At 42.2% G+C, this 19,946-nt stretch overlaps 1 protein-coding gene across 5 annotated transcripts in view; it reads right to left on the bottom strand.

The window, feature by feature from the left end:
* Positions 1-6,407, bottom strand: part of PPP2R2A (protein phosphatase 2 regulatory subunit Balpha) — an 84,423-nt gene extending 78,016 nt beyond the window's left edge. For 2 of the 5 annotated variants that reach the window (XM_027088040.1, XM_027088042.1), the window contains exons 1-2: positions 5,573-5,695; positions 4,163-4,237 (exon numbers count right to left, since the gene is read on the bottom strand). Coding sequence is in view for 1 of the 5 variants with exons in the window: in XM_027088039.1 (XP_026943840.1) it covers positions 4,163-4,237; positions 6,080-6,086 (82 nt within the window). In the remaining 4 variants the exon portion in view is untranslated. Of the gene's footprint in view, positions 1-4,162; positions 4,238-5,444; positions 5,464-5,572; positions 5,696-6,079 lie in introns of those variants that run through there. The other 3 variants (XM_027088039.1, XM_027088043.1, XM_027088041.1) reach the window with 3 other exon arrangements.
* Positions 6,408-19,946: the final 13,539 nt, after the last annotated feature.

Here is a 19,946-nt window from a genome sequence, read left to right as displayed (position 1 = left end):
CTGTTTTAGGAATATTAACTCATTTAATCATCAAAACAAAATCCTAAGACAAGTTTTACTGTCATCCTCATTTTACAGAGGGGGAAAACAGGCACAAAGAGGTTGAGTTAACTTGCCCAAGATCACACAGCTAGTAGGTGACTGGGCAGGATTCAAACCATGGACTTTGTGCTCTGACCTACCTTCTCATGGGAGAATAGCTATCAATAAAGGAAAAACTAAAAGTACAGGATATGATAAAATGTTATTACTGTTAACTATGAAGGTTAAAATAAAAACTACATGAGAATGATTTTAGTGCCTCATCCTTCTCCCAAACAATCAGCTACATCAAAGGTAAACTACTTAAAGTGCCTGAAGAGCCGTGTGTGCACAGAATAAGTACCCCAACACACGCTGTAACTGTCCTGAAGGGCTTACATGGGCCAAAAGACAATGAGAGTATCTGATCAAATGTCAAAATTCTGTCTTAGTTCTGTAATGTTATTTAAGGAAAAATTCTGAGCCTTGAGTAACTAAGTCCACTGTCTTATTTTTAAATTAAGGCCCCCAGAAAGTCTAACATCTCAAACAATTTAACTTACCAGTAATAATAATGTGGGGCTGTCTCTTTTCTAAGACATCTTTGAGAGTTAACAAGATTAAGAGTACAAGAACAACCGAAATCACCTAATCCAGTTCTGTTTTCTTAAGGCTAAGCATACTGGAACTCAGAGGAGTACTTACCACAAGTGACATATACTAGTCTGTCGCTAGGATAGAAACCCAAGGCCTCCTCGCTTCTTTCTACTACACGGCTATATACCATCAGTCCACTTACAAAGCTGCCAAGTAAATAAACTCATGATTGCCAAAAGTATGTCTCAGTCATGCTACCTTTCACCCATACTTGTCCCCCTTCATAACCTCATTATAGTAAATTTTCTTCCTCCATTCAATAAATACTGGATACCTACTGTGTTCCAGGCTTTCTCTTAAGCATAGCAGTTTATATATAGAATGTCCCACATACAGCTTACAGTACAACAGTAGAGGTTTGGGGTACTAATATTATAAATACAAAGTGCTACGAAGGTAGATTCTTAAAATACTCCCAAAAAAGGGAGATGAGTAGTAAAAGGGTTACAGGCATGACCTGAAGGATAAGTATGATTCTGATAAGAGAACTGTGGCAGGAGTATCAGGCCTTCCAAGGTAGGAACAGCAAAAAAAAAAAAAAAAATCACGAAGTCCCCAAAGTAAGAGTGTACAGGACTTGTGTGAAGAACTGTATCCATTTAGCTGGATCGTAAACCACACTAGCAAATAAACTTAGAGAAGTAGGGGCCATACCAGTGAGAAGTCTCACATTCTATACTAAAATATCTGAATGTAATTCATAAGCCTGTGGATACACTGACCACTAAAGATTTCTGAGGAAAATAAAACTGGGACGGCATTTAAGATTAACTTAGAAGCAAAACATGACAAGAAGCAGGGAATCATTTAGGAAGTTAGAGCAATCCTGATGAGAGATACTGAGAACCTTAACCAAGGTAAAAGTGGGTATGGAAAGAAGATTAAAGCATTACAGAAGTAAAAAGAGTATGCCATGACAGCTGAATACATGTAGGAGGGGAAAGACAATTTGGTGCCTTTGATGGAAAAGAACTTAGGATGTACTGTTAACAGAAAACAGGCAAGCTAAACTAAAGGTTGAGCCAGATGTAACCCATTTAGAGATTATAATCTAAACCAAGGGGGAAATGTATTAATCTTACTTTATTTCAGAAAAGTAAACCTTCTCTTAGTAAAATAAACATAATAGACTATGATGTGCAAACTACAGTATGCAAAAAACCCAAATTAAAGCTGCATAATTTGAAAATTGGGTGCTTTTTATACTTATTGCATTTGTATAGACATAGGTACTAGAATAAATCATGTTTCTATTAAAATATACATACCAAGCTTCAGGATAAGATACTAGGAATGCACTGTATGTTAAAAGTAATATTTAACAACCACAGATGAAAATTATTTAATGAATCAGTTGCAAAATGCAGTTACTAAATATTAGCAGAAGAAAGTTACCACTGATCCATCATACATGTCACAAACTATCATTTGGTTCAGTTAAGTTTGGAATCATCAATTTCTTCTGATTAAATCAAATGCATGTGGTCTTTGCCTGTTTAACAGTGAACTACGCACAGGGTTTGTATTCTAAACATCTTGGAGCCCTAGTGCTCAGCATTTAGGAGGCCCCTAGAAGATCTTTGATAAAGGGAATAAATGGACAACAACAAAGGAATGTTTTTCAAGTATACAGCACTTTCGTAACTTGGCGAGTATTACACAACAGCACAGAACTAATGATCCAATATCTGAGTGCCTACTGTTCAATAGGTAATGGAATTACAAAATGAGTAACACATGACTCCTCCCTTCAACTTAGGATTTATTTCTCTGAACAAGCCAAACACCACAGGCTTCATCAGAAGACCCTGATTTACACTATTTGTATGACCATCAGTGAGTCTCTTAACTGCTTTAAGCTTCCAGTTTCTCATCTGAAAAACAGATGAGGATTCAATAGAAAGAAATGTGAGAGTGCTCTGTATCAGAAGTACAATGTATGCCAGTTGGCTCCCCACACAATTCAGCAAACTGATCAGGTACTTAATTAAGAATGACATTGAAAAAAAAAAAAGAATGACATTGAGGACTTCCCTGGTGGCACAGTGGTGAAGAATCAGCCTGCCAATGTAGGAGACACGGGTTCGAGCCCTGGTCCAGAAAGACCCCACATGCCGCGGGGCAACTATGCCCGTGCGCTACAACTACTGAGCCTGCGCTCTAGAGCCTGCGAGTCACAACTACTGAGCCCGCGTGCCACAACTACTGAAGCCTGCGGGCCTAGAGCCCGTGCTCCACAACAAGAGAAGCCACCGCAATGAGAAGCCTGCGCACCGCAACGAAGAGTAGCCCCCGCTCGCCGCAACTAGAGAAAACCCGTGCGCAGCAACGAAGACCCAACGCAGCCAAAATTTTAAAAATATAAATAAATTTTAAAATTAAAAAAAAAACCAAAAACGAGTAACACGGACACAAGCAAATCCAAGCATTCAACTGGCTCAACACAAGGCCATCATCCTACCGTGGCCTTGGAAAAACCCTCAAAACAAACAGTACATTGACCGTAAGTCAGAAATAGGATCTTATTATGAGGACAACACAATCTAGAGACAGATAATTTATAAATTTTCACTAGACAAATTTTTGAAAATTAAAAGTACATATTTTAATTATCTGAGTATTAGAAAATTCCTACTGTAATTCAAACACACAATACTATTAAAATTCAAACTTTAATATTTCTGAACAATGAAATAATAAAACTAGTTTATTGAATATAATGTCTCCTCCATCTCAAGACTTCCTCCATCTAAGACCATCTCAAATGAATGTAAAATCCTAGAGTTTCAAAACTAGAATTTTGAAATACACTAATAAACAAATCTGGGGGAAAACTAAAGCCCTTCCACTGATCAAATCCAGCTTCAAAATACACAACAATAAGCTCTCCAGAAGACATGCTATATATCTATAACACCGTTATTTTCTTATCCACCTAAGTTAATCTTTATAAGACAATTAAATGCATCATTTGAGCCAGCATTTCTTCACAGAATATGCCAATCAACACCACACTCTCATAGTAGGCAAGTCCAAAAAAACTAAAAATCTCCCCTCAAAATGGAAGATGCTATCAAGAATATTTCTGAGCTAAATATTGATGGCACCTAGTTCAACTAAATTATCTAAAAGCAGTGTACAACCATGAAAATTCATCACCATTTATTTGTACGTGAAATTTACACAGCAAGGACACCTTTACCGCGTGGACCTTAGATTTTTCTTGTGACGGTTTTATATATATCATCATCTAGTGCTCCTTATTTTATTCAGGAAAAAATAATAATAAAACACGGCATAAGTAATAAAAGATTTAAGATTATCTTCCAGAAAGGTGACTTTTAAAACTGTTCTTTCCCTGCTTGGACAACAAACATAAAATGTTCTTAAACTAGAACAGACTCAGCTGAAAGGAAATCCTTCAGCAACAGAGATTTTGGAAAGATTCTATATCCAAATTCTGCATTATTAAATGCTTTCTTACCTTCTGCTACATCATCATCTACTGCTCCTTTCACCTGAGAAAAACACCACTGAATATCATTCCCTCCTCCAGCTCCTGGAAAAAGAAAACATACCAATTAAAACTGAGTCCTACTCATGTTTACTCTCATAAACAGAGATGGCATCCATAGTTGGCATGATACTAACAGCCTGGTACTGCCCACACATACAACCACCACCCCACAGCACTAATTTGGAAAAAGGTTAGTCCCCAATAGTTGGTACTGCATTAAAAAAGAGAGAGAGATTCCAGGTCTGAAATACTTAAAGGCCATGTACTATCGTTACCACTGTACATCAGTTCAAAAGTTCCCTTCCATTTTCCCTTCCCCTCAAACACAGTAAAAGCCTTACTTCAAGCAAGACCTACCAGAAAAAAGTAAATACCGAAAGTTAAAGAGTTTTCCTTTAAGGCTACAAAAGGCGGCAGGAGAGTTAATAAGGTTAAGCTACCATAAAACACGGAACGAAGAGAAAACTTCAGGAACATTACTGCCTGGGTGAGGAGCGATGATTCATATGAACCCTATCACCACAGCGCACATACAGCAAACACATCACCACCCATTTCTTTGCAGTTCATTACCAGCAAATCACTGGCTCCAGAGAGGAAAAGAAACTGAATTGAATGTTGGTGAAGAGATTGCCAAAAGGAAGCTTGGTTTGCCTCCCTTCACCTAATCCGTCAGAATCCAAAGGACCTGGCAAAGAATTAATTTCGCTCATTTGTCATCATCTTGTGCAGAACAATTTTAATTTCACTTAATCATTCAACAAGGCCAAAAAGCAACTTATGCATAGCAAACCCTAAGTCAATCCAATATGTTAACTTTTTTACAGGTTTAATTATCTATCTAAATATTGATAAAAGCACGGAAAACTGGTTTAGTCCCTGAATGTTTCCATTTCACTGCCAAGCAGGGAGGGGGCAATGTCCTGGATCTATGGAGAAAGAAACTGAATCTAGATCTAGGACTGATTCTACTAGATGAAGGAAGATATTCAGCAACACCAAAATACACAAAAATAATCCTCGAAGCAATTACCTTTCTCTTCCTTCACCTCCATTCCTTGCTAAATATTCCAACCTGGTTTTCTCTCTGCATCTCCCCCCCTCCGCCCCAAGCTTTTACCTAAATCTCTCTCCTCTTGGCTATTTATATCTCTGAGCTCCACAACTATTTTAACTAACTCCATGAAACCCTTTTGGGAAAAGGACATCTGCACAAAAGCTAACATGCAAAACGGAAAGTTAAAATTACATTTTTCACGCAACTCGCTGTATTAGAGGCCTTGCACTCTTTGGACCTAAAGGGTAAAAAAAAACGAAAGGGAGATGGTTCCAAACAAAAAAAAAAATTCAGGCTTACAGTCTCAAAAATATACGTACCCACAGTGGAAAGAAATTCACGTTATGTCCCCATTGTATTTCAACTTATAAAGCACTCTTCCTTCTCAGTGCAAAATATATTTGTAGGAACACCCAAAAAGGCTTGCAGCAGAGAGAAACATAGGAACTAAAAGGAAGGAAGAGCCGCAGAAAAGCCCCCTGGGGGGGCGGGGGCGGAGGTTCCACCGGGCTCCCAAGCGCAGGGACGAATCGGCACTCGCCCCTACCCCGCCCCACCCACGCCTTACCCCTCAGCTCGCCGGCACACACCCCACCCCCACCCATGCCCAGGCTCCAGCCCTCCAGTTCAAAGCCATTTCGATACCACAGCGACCACTCGCCTCTCCAGAACCCGCCCCACCCCCACCCCAGCCCACTTGACCAATTCCCTGAAATCCCAGGGGTGCCCCGTGGCTCTCCAAGAGGCGCAAGCAGTCGCTAGGCGGTGATGGAGGGAGGAGGAAGGAAGCGGTGCCTTGTCAGTGGAGAGGGTGATTTCTCCTTTACCTGCCATGTTGCGCTGCAAATGGTGACCCTGCTGGGTTCCTCGGGGTCTCCGCTTCCTGAACTCACCCCCCTCACCTGGGGATGGGGGGGTAGAGAGGGCGGATGGCGGCGGATGGCACCTGTGGGGGGAGGGGGCGGGGGTCGGGGGAGAAGGAAGGAGGGGCTGGCAAACCAGCCGGCGGGATGGTGGATTTCACTCTTGGTCTTCCCCACTCTTGTTCTTTCTCCAGCGGCGGCGGCGGCGGCTACGACAGCGACGGCGGCGGCGGCAGCGGCAGGGCAGGCGACTCCACTTTCAAAATGGCGCCGGCTGGCCTGGCCAGTGACGTCACCAGGAGGGCGGAGCCGCAGGCCTGGGCCGGAGGGGCGGGGCGGGGCGAGGGCTGGAGCGAGGAGCGGAGGGGGAGGGGCGGGGAGCGGCCCGGCGGGCTCCTGGCCCCGCCCCTTCCCGCCTCGCCCCGCCCCTTCCCGCCTCGCCCCGCCTGCTGCGTCCCCTCCGGCCTGGCCCGCGCGCTCCCTGTCTCAGGCGGTTCCCCCTCTGCCCGCCCTGCCAGTCCCAGTCCGAGGTCCTGCTGCACATCGGCGCCCACACCGTCGCGCCAGTGCCTGGACTCTGGGGCCGGCTCAGTGGTCCAGTTAACGGGGTCGCTCGTAGAGATTGGTGGGGTCTTGTGTCTTTGCAGAGAATACCCGTACCGTATTGCTACTTAAAATAATGACACTGCGGGGCAGCCCCGCGGCCAGTGAAATACAGGGACGGTAGCGCTGACTCGTTGCTCAGCCAAGGTGAAAGTTCGCGGATCTGAGGAGGACGTAGCTGGGCTGGTGCCATCTGGGTGAATTAAATTACCTTCTCATGGGCCCTGGAACTGAGGCGAGAGCCCTTGGCAAAGGAAGGCAGTTAAGAATGGTTTCAAAAAAGAAAACTCAGTTTGCTAGCAGCAGAATATGCCCGAAAGGGTGGCCCAGGTCTGTCCGGCCAAAAGTGTAGAAATAGTAGTTAAGATAGGCTCTGAAGCCAGGATGCCAAATGCTGACTCCACGCACGAGATGAGGGTAACAATCCTACCTTATAGAATTGTTTCGAAGATTAAATGACTTAATTTGAGTACATGATAAACGTTAGCTGCAGTTATTATTAGATTTGTATTGAAAGCATCTTCAGTGGAGTTAAAGGGTATAAGGAAAAAAATAAACTGGAAACACCAGTCATCAGTCAAGAGGGGATGTGTACTTCTTTCAAAGACGCACTAAAGATGCAGTCACTATATACTGTACACTTTACATATCTCACTTAATCTCCACAATATTCCTGTAAGATAGAGAACCACAATTTCCACATGAAAACTGTGAAAACATCCAGGATTTAACCTTCAGGCAGAAAGGAGTGATAAGGCATTCAGAGATCAAGGAGAAGTTTATGATTATTTACACTTCCTCTCCATTATCTCCACTTTCTGCCTTATTCTGTTTTTTTTTTTGTTTGTTTTTTTTGTTTTTTTCTGGTACGCGGGCCTGTCACTGTTGTGGCCTCTCCCGTTGCGGAGCGCAGGCTCAGTGGCCATGGCTCACGGGCCCAGCTGCTCCGCAGCATGTGGGATCTTCCCGGACCGGGGCACAAACCCGCGTCCCCTGCATCGGCAGGCGGACTCTCAGCCACTGCGCCACCAGAGAAGCCCTCTGCCTTATTCTTGATCTGTGGAGCAGTTCGGTTTCAAAATTCCTCCACAGTGGAACAGCTGCGCCGTTGTATTATTATTCCTCCGTTTCTACGTTAATATTTTTCATCTAACCAATGAACAAACCAAAACTAAAAATCCACCCTGTATCTGTCATCTCTCAGCTACCTGAAAGATACAAAACTTTAATGCAGTGTGTGTGGTACTGACTTCTATTTTGGTTGATTTCGTAAATGTATTTCTCTGGATATGCCTTTATTCTTTGTTTTCCTTTTCATGTCTCTGTCCTTGTTCGATAGCTCAATCCTATGCTCTCTAAAAAACCTTAACCAGAAAAGAGAGAATAGATCATTAAACTAGAGGACTGGCACCCCTATACACAAGTCATTTTTCTTTTTTATGCTTCATTTTTTGCCATGTGTTAAGATTTGTGTCTTCACACTTCCTGAAAAATGATTTGGTCTACATAAATGATTTGTTCTTCTTAGGCGCCAAAGAGCTTGCCTAGAAACTGGGATAATTTTAACAAAAGTTCACATAGCACTGACTATGTGCTGTGTGCTGTTCTAAGAACATTACATAGAGTCTTGAAAGTACTACATGTCTGTGGAAGCTGAGATGAGCCTAATAAGCAAGGATCAGTGCCCTCTGGAGCCCTGGTATGAGTGACCTGGCACTTTTTGACCCTGGGCAGTCTTTTCGGTGGACCACAAACTCCCTCCCTTTTCTTTGAATGGCACTTAGGAAGAGAGGCCAGAAGACCCATTAGCCCAAAGACAAGAGTTGCTCTTGTTCATCTCTCTGTTCTTATCTTACATTCTATCTTCCATCCTCTGCACTATGGCTCTGTCCCTGCTACTTCACGGAAACAGTTTCTGTCAAGGTCATTAACGATCTTCAAGTTACCAAATGCAATGGTCACTTCCTTGGTTTTCTCTTTCTCTCCTTCCCCAAAGCATTTGAAGCTGCTGATCACCCCATGCTTAATGAGACCCTTTTTTTTCTTGACACATTATTGGTTCCCCCCAAACTTTCTAGGCACCCCTTTCAGCTTCCTTGCTGGCTCCTCCTCTCAGACCACCCTCTAAATATTAAGGCAATCCTGTCTCTCTGGGTCTTCTTCTCTAATTTCACACTCTTCTGGGCAACTTCATTCAGTATTTACAGATATTTACAGGTATAAATACCATGTATTTACCAGTGACTGCCAAATCTAGATCTCCAGCTCTGTTCTTGCCTTGGAACTGCAGATACACACCTCTACTTGCCTACGTGACATTTCTACAGATGTCCAATAAACATTTCAAACAAGGGACTTCCTTGGTGGCGCAGTGGTTAAGAATCCACCCTGCCAGTGCAGGAGATTAGGGTTCAAGCCCTGGTCCAGGAGGATCCCTTATGCTGCAGAGCAACTAAGCCCGTGTGCCACAACTTCTGAGCCTGTGCTCTAGAGCCCGTGAGCCACAGCTACTGCGCCTGCATGCCATAACTACTGAAGCCTGCGCACCTAGAGCCCGTACTCAGCAACAAAGAGAAGCCACCGCAATGAGAAGCCCGTGTACTGCAAGAAAGAGTAGCCCCCGCTCGCCGCAACTAGAGAAAGCCCGCGCACAGCAATGAAGACCCAACGCAGCCAGAATAAATAAATAAATTAATTAAATAAATTTATTTAAAAAAAAATTTCAAACAAGCACTGCCAGAATATAAGTCTGTGTCCCCTCAATACCTTGGCAGACACTGTCTCTTTCCTGGAACATCACCATCCACTCACCCCACCCCCACCCACATGCCCATCCCTCTTTCCTTCCTCAGCCAACGAAACGCTTTCTGATTATTTTAAAACCAATGTAGAGACTTCCCTCGTGGTCCAGCAGTTAAGACTCTGCGCTCCCACTGCTGGGGGCCTGGGTTCAATCCCTCGTCAGGGAACTAGATCCTGCATTTCACAACTAAGAGTCCACATGCCGCAACTAAAAGGATACCAAACGCCCACAACTAAATGATCCTGCGTGGGGACTTCCCTGGTGGTCCAGTGGTTAAGAATCCACCTTCCAACACAGGGGACGTGGGTTTGATCCCTGGTCAGGGAACTAAGATCCCACATGCCATGGGGCAACTGAGCCTGCACGCCACAACTAGAGAGTCCGAGTGCCACAACTAGAGAGAAGCCCGCACGCCGCAACGAAAGATCCCGCGTGCCGCAACTAAGACCCAGTGCAGCCAAAATAAATAAATAAATATTAAAAACAAACAAAAAAATGTAGATGTAACTATCTCTAGGAAGCCTTCCCTGATATTTTCCCCATTCCCTACCCACCTTAAGCTGTGTTAGATGCGCTTCCAAAATATTCTCATAAAATCTAATGCACTGGGGCTTCCCTGGTGGCACAGTGGCTAGGAATCCGCCTGCCAGTGCAGGGGACACGGGTTCGAGCCCTGGTCCGGGAAGATCCCACATGCTGCGGAGCAACTAAGTCCGTGCACCACAGCTACTGAGCCTGTGCTCTAGAGCCCACGGGCCACAACTACGGAAGCCCGTGTACCTAGAGCCCGTGCTCCGCAACGAAGAGTAGCCCCTGCTGGCCGCAACTAGAGAAAGCCGGTGTGTGGCAACAAAGACCCAATACAGCCAAAAATAACCAAATAAATTAAAAAATAATAAATTTATTTAAAAAAATCTAATGCACTTCTCTCTTACTAGATCATGTTAGAATTATCTAAATATGTGTCTGTTACTAGACTGAGTTCTGTGAGGGTAGGAAGTATGTCATATTCACCTCCATATCATAAGCCACATAATTTGTTGGATTGATGGCTGAGTGAATAAATCTCTCTGGCTTGGGAAGAAAACCACTGACATGTTGGCTCCTTATCACTTACCGTATCATAAGTGTTTTCCCTCACCCTTCTTAATCCTGGAAGAAAGAGACATTTTACAAATTATCTTGGCCACGCTGATCTATATTTGTTAGGCAATAGTTGGCTAAAGATGTAAGTTGCTTATACGCAGAGTCATCCACACTACTTCCAACTGGTCCTTTGTCCCCGAATACATATTATCTAAGAGAATCCCATAGGACACCATTCCCTCACCAACATGAACCACGTGCTATTATGCAAGCATTTTTCCATATGAGCCTGAGCCAGAACTTCAACAACTGACCACGTGTCAGATGCACAAAGTAATAGTTCCTAGCAGAGATGGGTTCAGCTTAGGCACACCAAGAGGAAAACTCCCTCTGGGTTTTCCTGATGACATCCTTCAGTCTGTAAGGCCTGGAGGTGTTTTGCTTCCAATCTGAGCTGAAAGGCACTAAAGGACACCCACAATCTCACCAGCAGAACGGAGTTAACGGGACTCACCCGTGGGTTTTTGCAAGAAGGCTTTTTAAAGAATGTTATATGATGAGAGGAGAATCACTTGAAAGTTGTTCTTTTCCTTGGAGTTAAGATGAACACAAACCTCCTCCACAGTAAGTAGAAGTGGCACTTAGATTCTCCTCTAGGCAGTTAGAACTTGGGGTGTCTAGGAAAAACCATCAACTCAAAGGTAAAAGGCGAGGTCCCTGGGACTTCCCTGGCAGTCCAGTGGCTAGGACTCTGCACTTCCTCTGCAGTGGGCACAGGTTCAATCCCTGGTCGGGGAACTAATATCCTGCATGCCATGTGGCGAGGCCAAAAAATAAATAAATAAAATAAAAATAAAAGAGAGAGGTCCCTGATTAGAAAACGATATCGTTTAGGAACTATATTCAATATCCTGTGATAAACCATAATGGAAAAGAATATGAAAAAGAATACATATATATGCATAGCTGAATCACTTTGCTGTATATCAGAAATTAACACATTATAAATCAACTATACTTGAATAAAATAAATTTTCAAAAGAGAAAATGATATGGTTTAAAACACTGGCAAACCCGTCAGAGCCATGTTTTCTGATATGGAACAGGTTCAAGGGCTTTACAGGGAATATTATAAGCAGATGTCAGCTTTTTACATAATTTCTTAATATCTATAAATTCGGCCTGGAAGACAGTTTCCCAAGACTCTGCAGAGTCTAGACTATAATGACAATTCACCCCACAATGTTCAAGGTGTAGAACTCACTGAAATGAAATCACCAAAATATCCTACACTAGCAGGTGTTTAAGAAAAACAATGGTGAATCCACCAGGAGGATTATTATGTCATCAAACGTTTGGGAAAACAGAGGAAATTGCTTGTGCTTTAGGAAAAGGATACAAAATACTGATACAATATGATCAAAGTAGTACAACAAACATACACGAGATATGCAGAGTCGAAAATACAAAGGAAATGCACAAGGGGCTCACAGAAATGTCTCTGGGCAGTGGCACAATGAGTAATTTTTTCTCCTTTGACATTTGCATTTCTCCAAATATTCTATAATCTGTATACATTAGGGAAAAGAATAAACTTAATTTTAAGATCCATTCTAATGCTGGTAGTAGAGCATGATGATAAAGTCTATGTTCCAGATTTCCCACATTAAAGTAAAGGTTGTAGTCCATTATAACTGTATACACAGATGTGATTTAATCCACGGCTTTACCCTAAAACCGAGAAATTTCTGTTTTGGTCTTTTAACATCATGTATATTTAAAGATGAAGGAAAGATTAGTCAATTCATGCCATTACCTTCTGTTTATAAACTGCAACCGAAAATCTTGTCTTATGCTTTCATGGGAGGTACGGTCTATAAATATACAGCCTGAAATCTCCTTGGTGTAAAATGTAAACTTTATGAAATTAAACATTATCTCTGAAATCTACTTTCAGTGTTGTTTATTAAACGATCATAAATGCTCTGTAACATAGACAAAGTATTATTCAAAAGGCCTATTTGCCTGAAGTATCTCTATTTCCATGCTATAGATCTTCAAGGTGGCATCTGAGTTTAGCTATGGCACCAGTACACGTTTTACACTTAAATAACGGAAACGTATAGGCTGAAAGTCGAAAGGAAATTCACACTAACTAGCCCAGTTCTCACAACGGATACTTGAATTTCCTATTCAAGATGCCCTCCAGTGTTCATTCAGCCTTTGCTTAAAAACTTCCAACTAACCAAGGACTAAAATCTATTCTATTCTTAGATGGCTATAATCACTAAGTCATTCTTCCCTGTATTGTACAGAAATGTACCTCACTGCAGCTGTATTCTGCAGAGTCTGGCTCTCCCATCTGGGACCTCTTCAACTTGAACACAAAAGTGGTTTAGATATTGGAATATAATCATGTCTTCCAAATTTTCTCTTCTCCACAGTAATTAACTTAGCTTCTTCAAAGCTTCCTTCCTTGATCCAGCTTTGATCTATGTATCAGTGTATTATCTCAGTCAATATCCTCTGCATATAGTCTAACTGTTCCAAACTGTCATATAATGACAGCCTGACAATTACCCATCTGAGTGAAACTGTTACCTGCCCTCTTCTGCAAACCATATTTCCATTAGCCAAGAGTCCACTGGATTTGACAATCACATACTGTGATCTGGGCCCTTTTCCCTGCATAGCTGTTAACACATACACAAGTTCCTTAATCTTTTTTCCCAGTGGTTCTTTTTTTGGATTGATACATAATCTCTGGAACATAGTAGGAACTTGATAAATATTTGGATAAACAAATAGAAGGTTTTATCTTATTCTCTATTAATTGTTTCCTTCATAATTGAGATTTTATTGGTAATGACTTGATAATCAGTTCATAGAAATTATGAATAATTTGTAAGAAAACCTAAAAAGCCATGTAGTTATAATTCTTTCTACAGAATTATTCCAAATACTTGTCAGCTTAAAATTTGGTAGCAAAATGTTTTTTTATTATATTTTAAATTTATTTATTTCATCTTATTTATTTTTGCCTGCGTTAGGTCTTCGTTGCTGTGCGTGGGCTTTCTCTAGTTGCTGCCAGTGGGGGTTACTCTTCATTGCGGTGCACGGGCTTCTCAGTGCAGTGGCTTCTCTTGTTGTGGAGCACGGGCTTTAGGCACGCGGGCTTCAGTAGTTGTGGAGCACTTGCTTCAGTAGTTGTGGTGCTCGGGCTTAGTTGCTCTGTGTCATGTGGGATCATCCCCGACCAGGGCTCGAACCCATGTCCCCTGCATTGGCAGACGGATTCTTAACCACTGCGCCACCAGGGAAGCCCGCAAAATGCTTTTTAAACAAGGATGTCAAATATATTATCTTAAGGTATTGATAAGTTCTTACATCTGAAGCCCCCTGATTCCATGATTATCAGTCATACTACATGCTCAAAAATTTATACATTACACATTAACAAATTATTAGAAAAAAGTGGACTACCACACCCAAAGATATTAGTGCTAGCTCATATGTCTGACAGGGGTGTCTCTTTTTTTTTTTCTCTTTTTTGGCCCCACCACATGGCTTGTGGGATCTCAGTTCCCCAACCAGGGATTGAACCCTGGCCCCAGGCAGTGGAAGTGCTGAGCCCTAACCACTGGATCGCTAGGGAATTCCCCGGGGGATGCCTCTTAAAAAGAGTTTTCGAGGGCTTCCCTGGTGGCGCAGTGGTTGAGAGTCCACCTGCCGATGCAGGGGACACAGGCTCGTGCCCCGGTCCGGGAAGATCCCACATGCCAAGGAGCAGCTGGGCCCATGTGAGCCATGGCCGTTGAGCCTGCGCGTCCGGAGTCTGTGCTCCACAACGGGACAGGCCACAACAGTGAGAGGCGTGCATACAGCAAAAAAAAAAAAAAAACAGCTATCGGGACTTCCCCGGTGATCCAGTAGTTAAGACTTCCCCTTCCAATGCAGGGGGTGAGGGTTCGATCCCTGGTCGGGGAGCTAAGATTCCACATGCCTCGTGGCCAAAAATCCAAAACATAAAACAGAAGCAATATTGTAACAAATTCAATAAAGACTAAAAATGGTCCACATCAAAAACAAAAACAAAAATCTGGGCTTCCCTGGTGGTGCAGTGGTTAAGAATCTGCCTGCCAATGCAGGGGACATGGGTTCGAGCCCTGGTCGAGGAAGATCCCACATGCCGCGGAGCAACTAAGCCCATGCACCCCAACTACTGAGCCTGCGCTCTAGAGCCCGCGAGCCACAACTACTGAAGCCTATGTGCCTAGAGCCCATGTTCTGCAACAAGAGAAGCCACCGTGATGAGACACCCACGAACCGCAACGGAAGAGTAGCCCCCGCTTGCCTCAGCTAGAGAAAGCCCGCACGGCAATGAAGACCAAGAGCAGCCAAAAATAAAATAAAATAAAATAAAATTTTTTTTTAAATCTTAAAAAAAAAAAAAAAGAGAGAGAGAGAGAGTTTTCAGGGAGTTTCCTGGTGGCCTAGTGGTTAGGATTCTGGGCTTTCGCTGCCATGGCCCGGGTTTGATCCCTGGTTGTGGAACTGAGATCCCACAAGCCACGTGGCCAAAAATAAATAAATAAATAAAAAATAAAGACAGCTTTCAGGCTCCAACTCCAAAGATTTTAATTTACTATGTCCCTTAAGAAGCTTCCAACCATATGATCCATCAATCCCATTTCTGGGTATATATCCAAATGAAATGAAAGTAAGACCTCAAAGAATTATCTGTGCTCTCATGTTCGTTGCAACATTATTCACAATAGCCAAGATATGAAACAAATCTTAGAGTCTGTCAACAGAAGAATTAATTTTTAAAATGTGACGTATATATAGGGATATTATTCCGCCTTAAAAAGGGAGATCCTGCCATTTGAAGCAATATAGATGAAACTGGAGAACATTAAACTAAGTGAAATAAGCAAGACACAGAAAGAAAATACTGCATGATTTCATTTATGTAAATCTAGAAGGGTCAAACTCATAGAAGCAGAGAGTAGAGTGGTGGTTGCCAGGGGCTGGGAGGGAGGGAGGAATGGGGAGATGTTAATCAAAAGGGTACAACGTTGCAGTTATGTAGGATGAATGAGTTCTGGAGATCTAATGTACAGCATGATGACTATAATTAATAATACCATATTTACCATATACTGAAAATTTGCTGAGGTTTCCCTGGAGGTCCAGTGGTTAGGACTCTGAGCTTCCACTGCAGAGGGCAGGGGTGCAACTCCTGGTCAGGAAACTAAGATCCCACATGCTGCATCGTGCAGTCAAAAAAAAAATTTGCTAAGACAGTAGATTTCAGATGCTGTCATCACACACACACACATACACACACACATACCAGTAACTGTGAGGAGATGGATACCTTAATTAGCTTGGTTGTAGTAATCATTTCACTCTATGTGTATAAAATGCCATGCTGTACACCTTAAATATATACATAGTTTTTATAAATCAATCTTCTAGATGAATCTGATGTGCAGTCAAATTTGAGAATCTCTGACGTAGTATATCTACACATTTGATCAACATGCTATAAGGTGTCTGATGGAAATTATTAACAGGAAATTTTAAGGGGCAGTCTACTTACAGCACACCCACAAAGCAGTGTTCTTCAATCTATTTTCCACAAGATATTAAGTATTCTGTGGGGGGAAAAAAAAGGATTCTATGGTCAAAAATGTTGGGGAACACGAGGTGTAAATGGGTTCTTTACTGTGTGATTTTTTAAATATACAGTTGACCCTAGCACAACACTGGGGTTAGGGGCACCCACTCTCTGAACAGTTGAAAATCTGCTTGTAACTTGTAGTTGGCCCTCCGCATTTGCAACTCCTCCAATCCGAGATTCCCAGCCACAGATTCGACAAATCACAGATTGTGTTGTACTGTAGTATTTACTATTGAAAAAAACCTGCTTATAAGTGGAGCTGCGCAGTTCAAACCTGTGTTTTTCAGGGGTCACCTGTACATTGTGAATGTGCAGCAGATGAGATCTAACGTGAAGCACTTCCCCAAACGTAGGGGACAAGAGACTGATCCATTAGCCAGCGTGATTTGAGTATAATCATTCGATAGTGAAGTATTAATTTATTTTATTTTATTTTATTTATTTTGCGGTACGCGAGCCTCTCACTGCCGTGGCCTCTCCCGTTGCGGAGCACAGGCTCCGGACACGCAGGCCCAGCGGCCATGGCTCACGGGCCCAGCCACTCCGCGGCACATGGGATCTTCCCAGACCGGGGCACAAAGCCGCGTCCCCTGCATCGGCAGGCGGACTCCCAACCACTGCGCCACCAGGGAAGCCCTGAAGTATTAATTTAAATGAAGAAGAATCTAAACCCACATTTCTCCATATTTTCTTATAAATAAAGAAAATATGCAATTCCATTTATTTTTTCTTTCCTTTTTATTTTTTAAATTTTTTTTAATCTTTCCCTAAAGATGCTTTTTTTTTTTTTTTTTTAAAAATGTTCTTTCACTCATAGACTGTGGTTGCTGGAACGAGATTGTACTGGCTCTTAAGAGCTGATTGTTAAATTTTTTAGGAATTTTGTGAGCTGGTTGTCAAAAAACAGGCATTATTAGAAATTAAATTATGTAAACATACAATTAGATCATGTATGTTATAAACAAAGGTAATAAATACTCGAATCTCATCACTTCTTAATTATTTTACTACATTTTACTATTTACTAGGTTCTTGGGGTTATTTACACCTATTGTAACTGTGTGGCGGGAACTGGTCATGATGGGAATATTTGTACCTCAGAAATAAGCAAATGCTAGAAATCAGGGCCCCTCCCATCCCACATCAGAAAGCCGGAAAAAGTTGTTAAACATTTACCAGCACATCATTGCCTATGCATTGGGCAGTGACTTTCCCCTATAAGTAAATCTCTGTCCTACAGCTGTACTCTGCTTTCCTTCCTAATCAGCATATTTTTACCCTAAAGTGTTTCCTCCCATTGACATGTTCCAGTTATGATGACCCTCATCTCCATGATAAGTCTGAACATTTTATTTTAAAATTTCAATTTTAAAGGAGTTCCCTGGCAGTCCAGTGGTTAGGACTCTGTGCTCTCACTGCTGGGCCCCAGGTTCGATCCCTGGTCGGGGAACTAAGATCCCACAAGCCACTTGGTGCAGCTGAAAAAAAATTCAATTTTAGGATGTTTACTAAAACATGCCTGTACATTGGATGTGAACCTTTTTTCTACTAAGATGGCAAAATAGTGATGTTGGAACATGTGTGGTCACGAATGAAGATTGACCGAACAACAGCAAAAGAAATCAATGCTTACAAATAAACGTTGCTTTTGAGTTGCAGTAAAGATCGATTTGGATATGCTAGAACCTGTTACTTATTCATTTCTAACCCTACTGCCAGTTAATACTGCTTCCATAATTTCCCCCCAGAAGTCAGTCCACAGCTCTGCTCCAATGTTTGATAATGTACTTTAGGACTTATTTAAGTTATTGTTTCTGTGCTTCAACCTCAGTTTGGACATCCATTATACTAGGTTTATTGTATCTTGCCATTATCCCCTCCCTACTCATATCTAGCTCAGTGCATTCTGTAGTTAAGTCACAAGAAATTCTTTAGCGCTAATAGTTCTTCCAAGCCCCTGGTGGGACATTTGGCACTGTCCTTCATTATTCCACTGGACTCATTGACAACACTGATGAAACAGCACTTCTCTGATTTCTTACTTAAACACATTTCCTTACTTACGCACATTCTTAGTCATGGAACATTCAACCCCCAATCCTAGATCTTTGATGTAGGATGAATCGACCTCCTATTCATCAGTTTCACACTAACTATTTAGATAAGCTATTGGGTCTGATACCTTCAAGAACCGGGGGGTCCTCTAATATTGATTACTAGATCCTATTCAACCATATCCAAGTTCAGTCCAAGTTGCTTCTAGGCCCTTCAGCAACAGTTTGTCAGGTAACCATCCAGAAAATAGCCTTTGATATTGACATGTACTTCCCAATGTCCTACCTTAACAATAGCACTCCTGAATTCAAACACTGGTCCAACACTGAGTCTGCTTCAAGCGCTGAAAGCCCCCGAAAGGTACAGGGAAAGAGATGCCTTTGCAGGTCTTCCTGTGTTCGCCTTGTGCATTTTTGAGTGAGCCAAAGCCCTGCTCTTTTCAGTTTTTACCACAATTCAGGTTTCAGATCTCATATTATTATTCATGACAACAAAATCAACAATAATATCCTGCATTTGGATAGTATATTTGCTTTGTCATGCATATTATCTCAAAGATGTTCATAAGATAGATGAGTTCACATCGGGGTTCTAAGAGATTAAGGCATTTGTTATTAAATGCTGGTAGCTTGCTTGAGGTCACCCAGCTGGTTAGTGGAGAGGCTGGGAGCTGAGAGCCAGTTTTTGGCTCAATCCACTCAATTTAATGTTTATTCTGTTATCCCACCCAGCTGCTTGTTTCTCTAGTGTTTTCCTTGGTATCGTACTTTGGCCCAGAGCACTTAACAGAAGATACATCCTCAAACACACACATTTTAAAAACGATCAAACTAGAACTGGCTGAGTAAAAATTCCCTGGGGGGGAAAACATGTAAACTCACCTATGAAGCTCCAAAATAATAGTCTGGTATGAGTGTACCCCTCATCTTTAGAACAGACTCTCCTCTCACCTCCAAAATGCTTATGAATGCTTCCACCAACACTTGAAGATGGCTTTAGAGAAAATTGAAAGCTTAATGAATCAAATCCAGCTTACACTTAATAGACCTGCAAAAATCTCTCTGACGTGGTGTGTTGGTAGCTTTTTGCAATAAAAATGTTAATTTAATAACTTCTTAATTTGGAAGGCAATAAAGCTATGACAAAAGATGAACTTCAAAATTGCTTTCAGCAAGGGAAATTAGGTGAGGTACCACTCTGCAAATGCTATTTGAAGTACCCACCTCCAGAACCTAACCTCCTCCACCACAGCAATTTCGCAATCCTCACCATGTTGCAGAAGGAAAAATACATGGTTCTTGGGAAGGTCACATGAGGATGCTATCGAGTGCCCCACCTATGTCTCCTGCCAGAGTCCTTTCCAACCTATGAAGATTTACCTCCAACACAAGTACCCGCCTCCACAATTTAGCCTCTTTTATCACTATAGGTTTCATGGCCCCAAGCAACTCATCTAGGGGGAAATACTGCTTTGTGTCGGGAGAGGGAGGCTAATCAAAATCAAGACAACATGATAAGGTAGTAATAGCTCCAACAAAGTTGGAAGACAGTGCCACAGCTAAAGAATAAATGGGCTTGGGACTTCCCTGGTGGCGCAG

Source organism: Aethalodelphis obliquidens, unplaced genomic scaffold (assembly GCF_003676395.1).
Source record: "Aethalodelphis obliquidens isolate GAN/ISIS:26980383/991018 unplaced genomic scaffold, ASM367639v1 scaffold61, whole genome shotgun sequence".
Lineage (NCBI taxonomy): Eukaryota > Metazoa > Chordata > Mammalia > Artiodactyla > Delphinidae > Aethalodelphis > Aethalodelphis obliquidens.
This window is presented reverse-complemented; position numbering and strand designations above follow the sequence as displayed.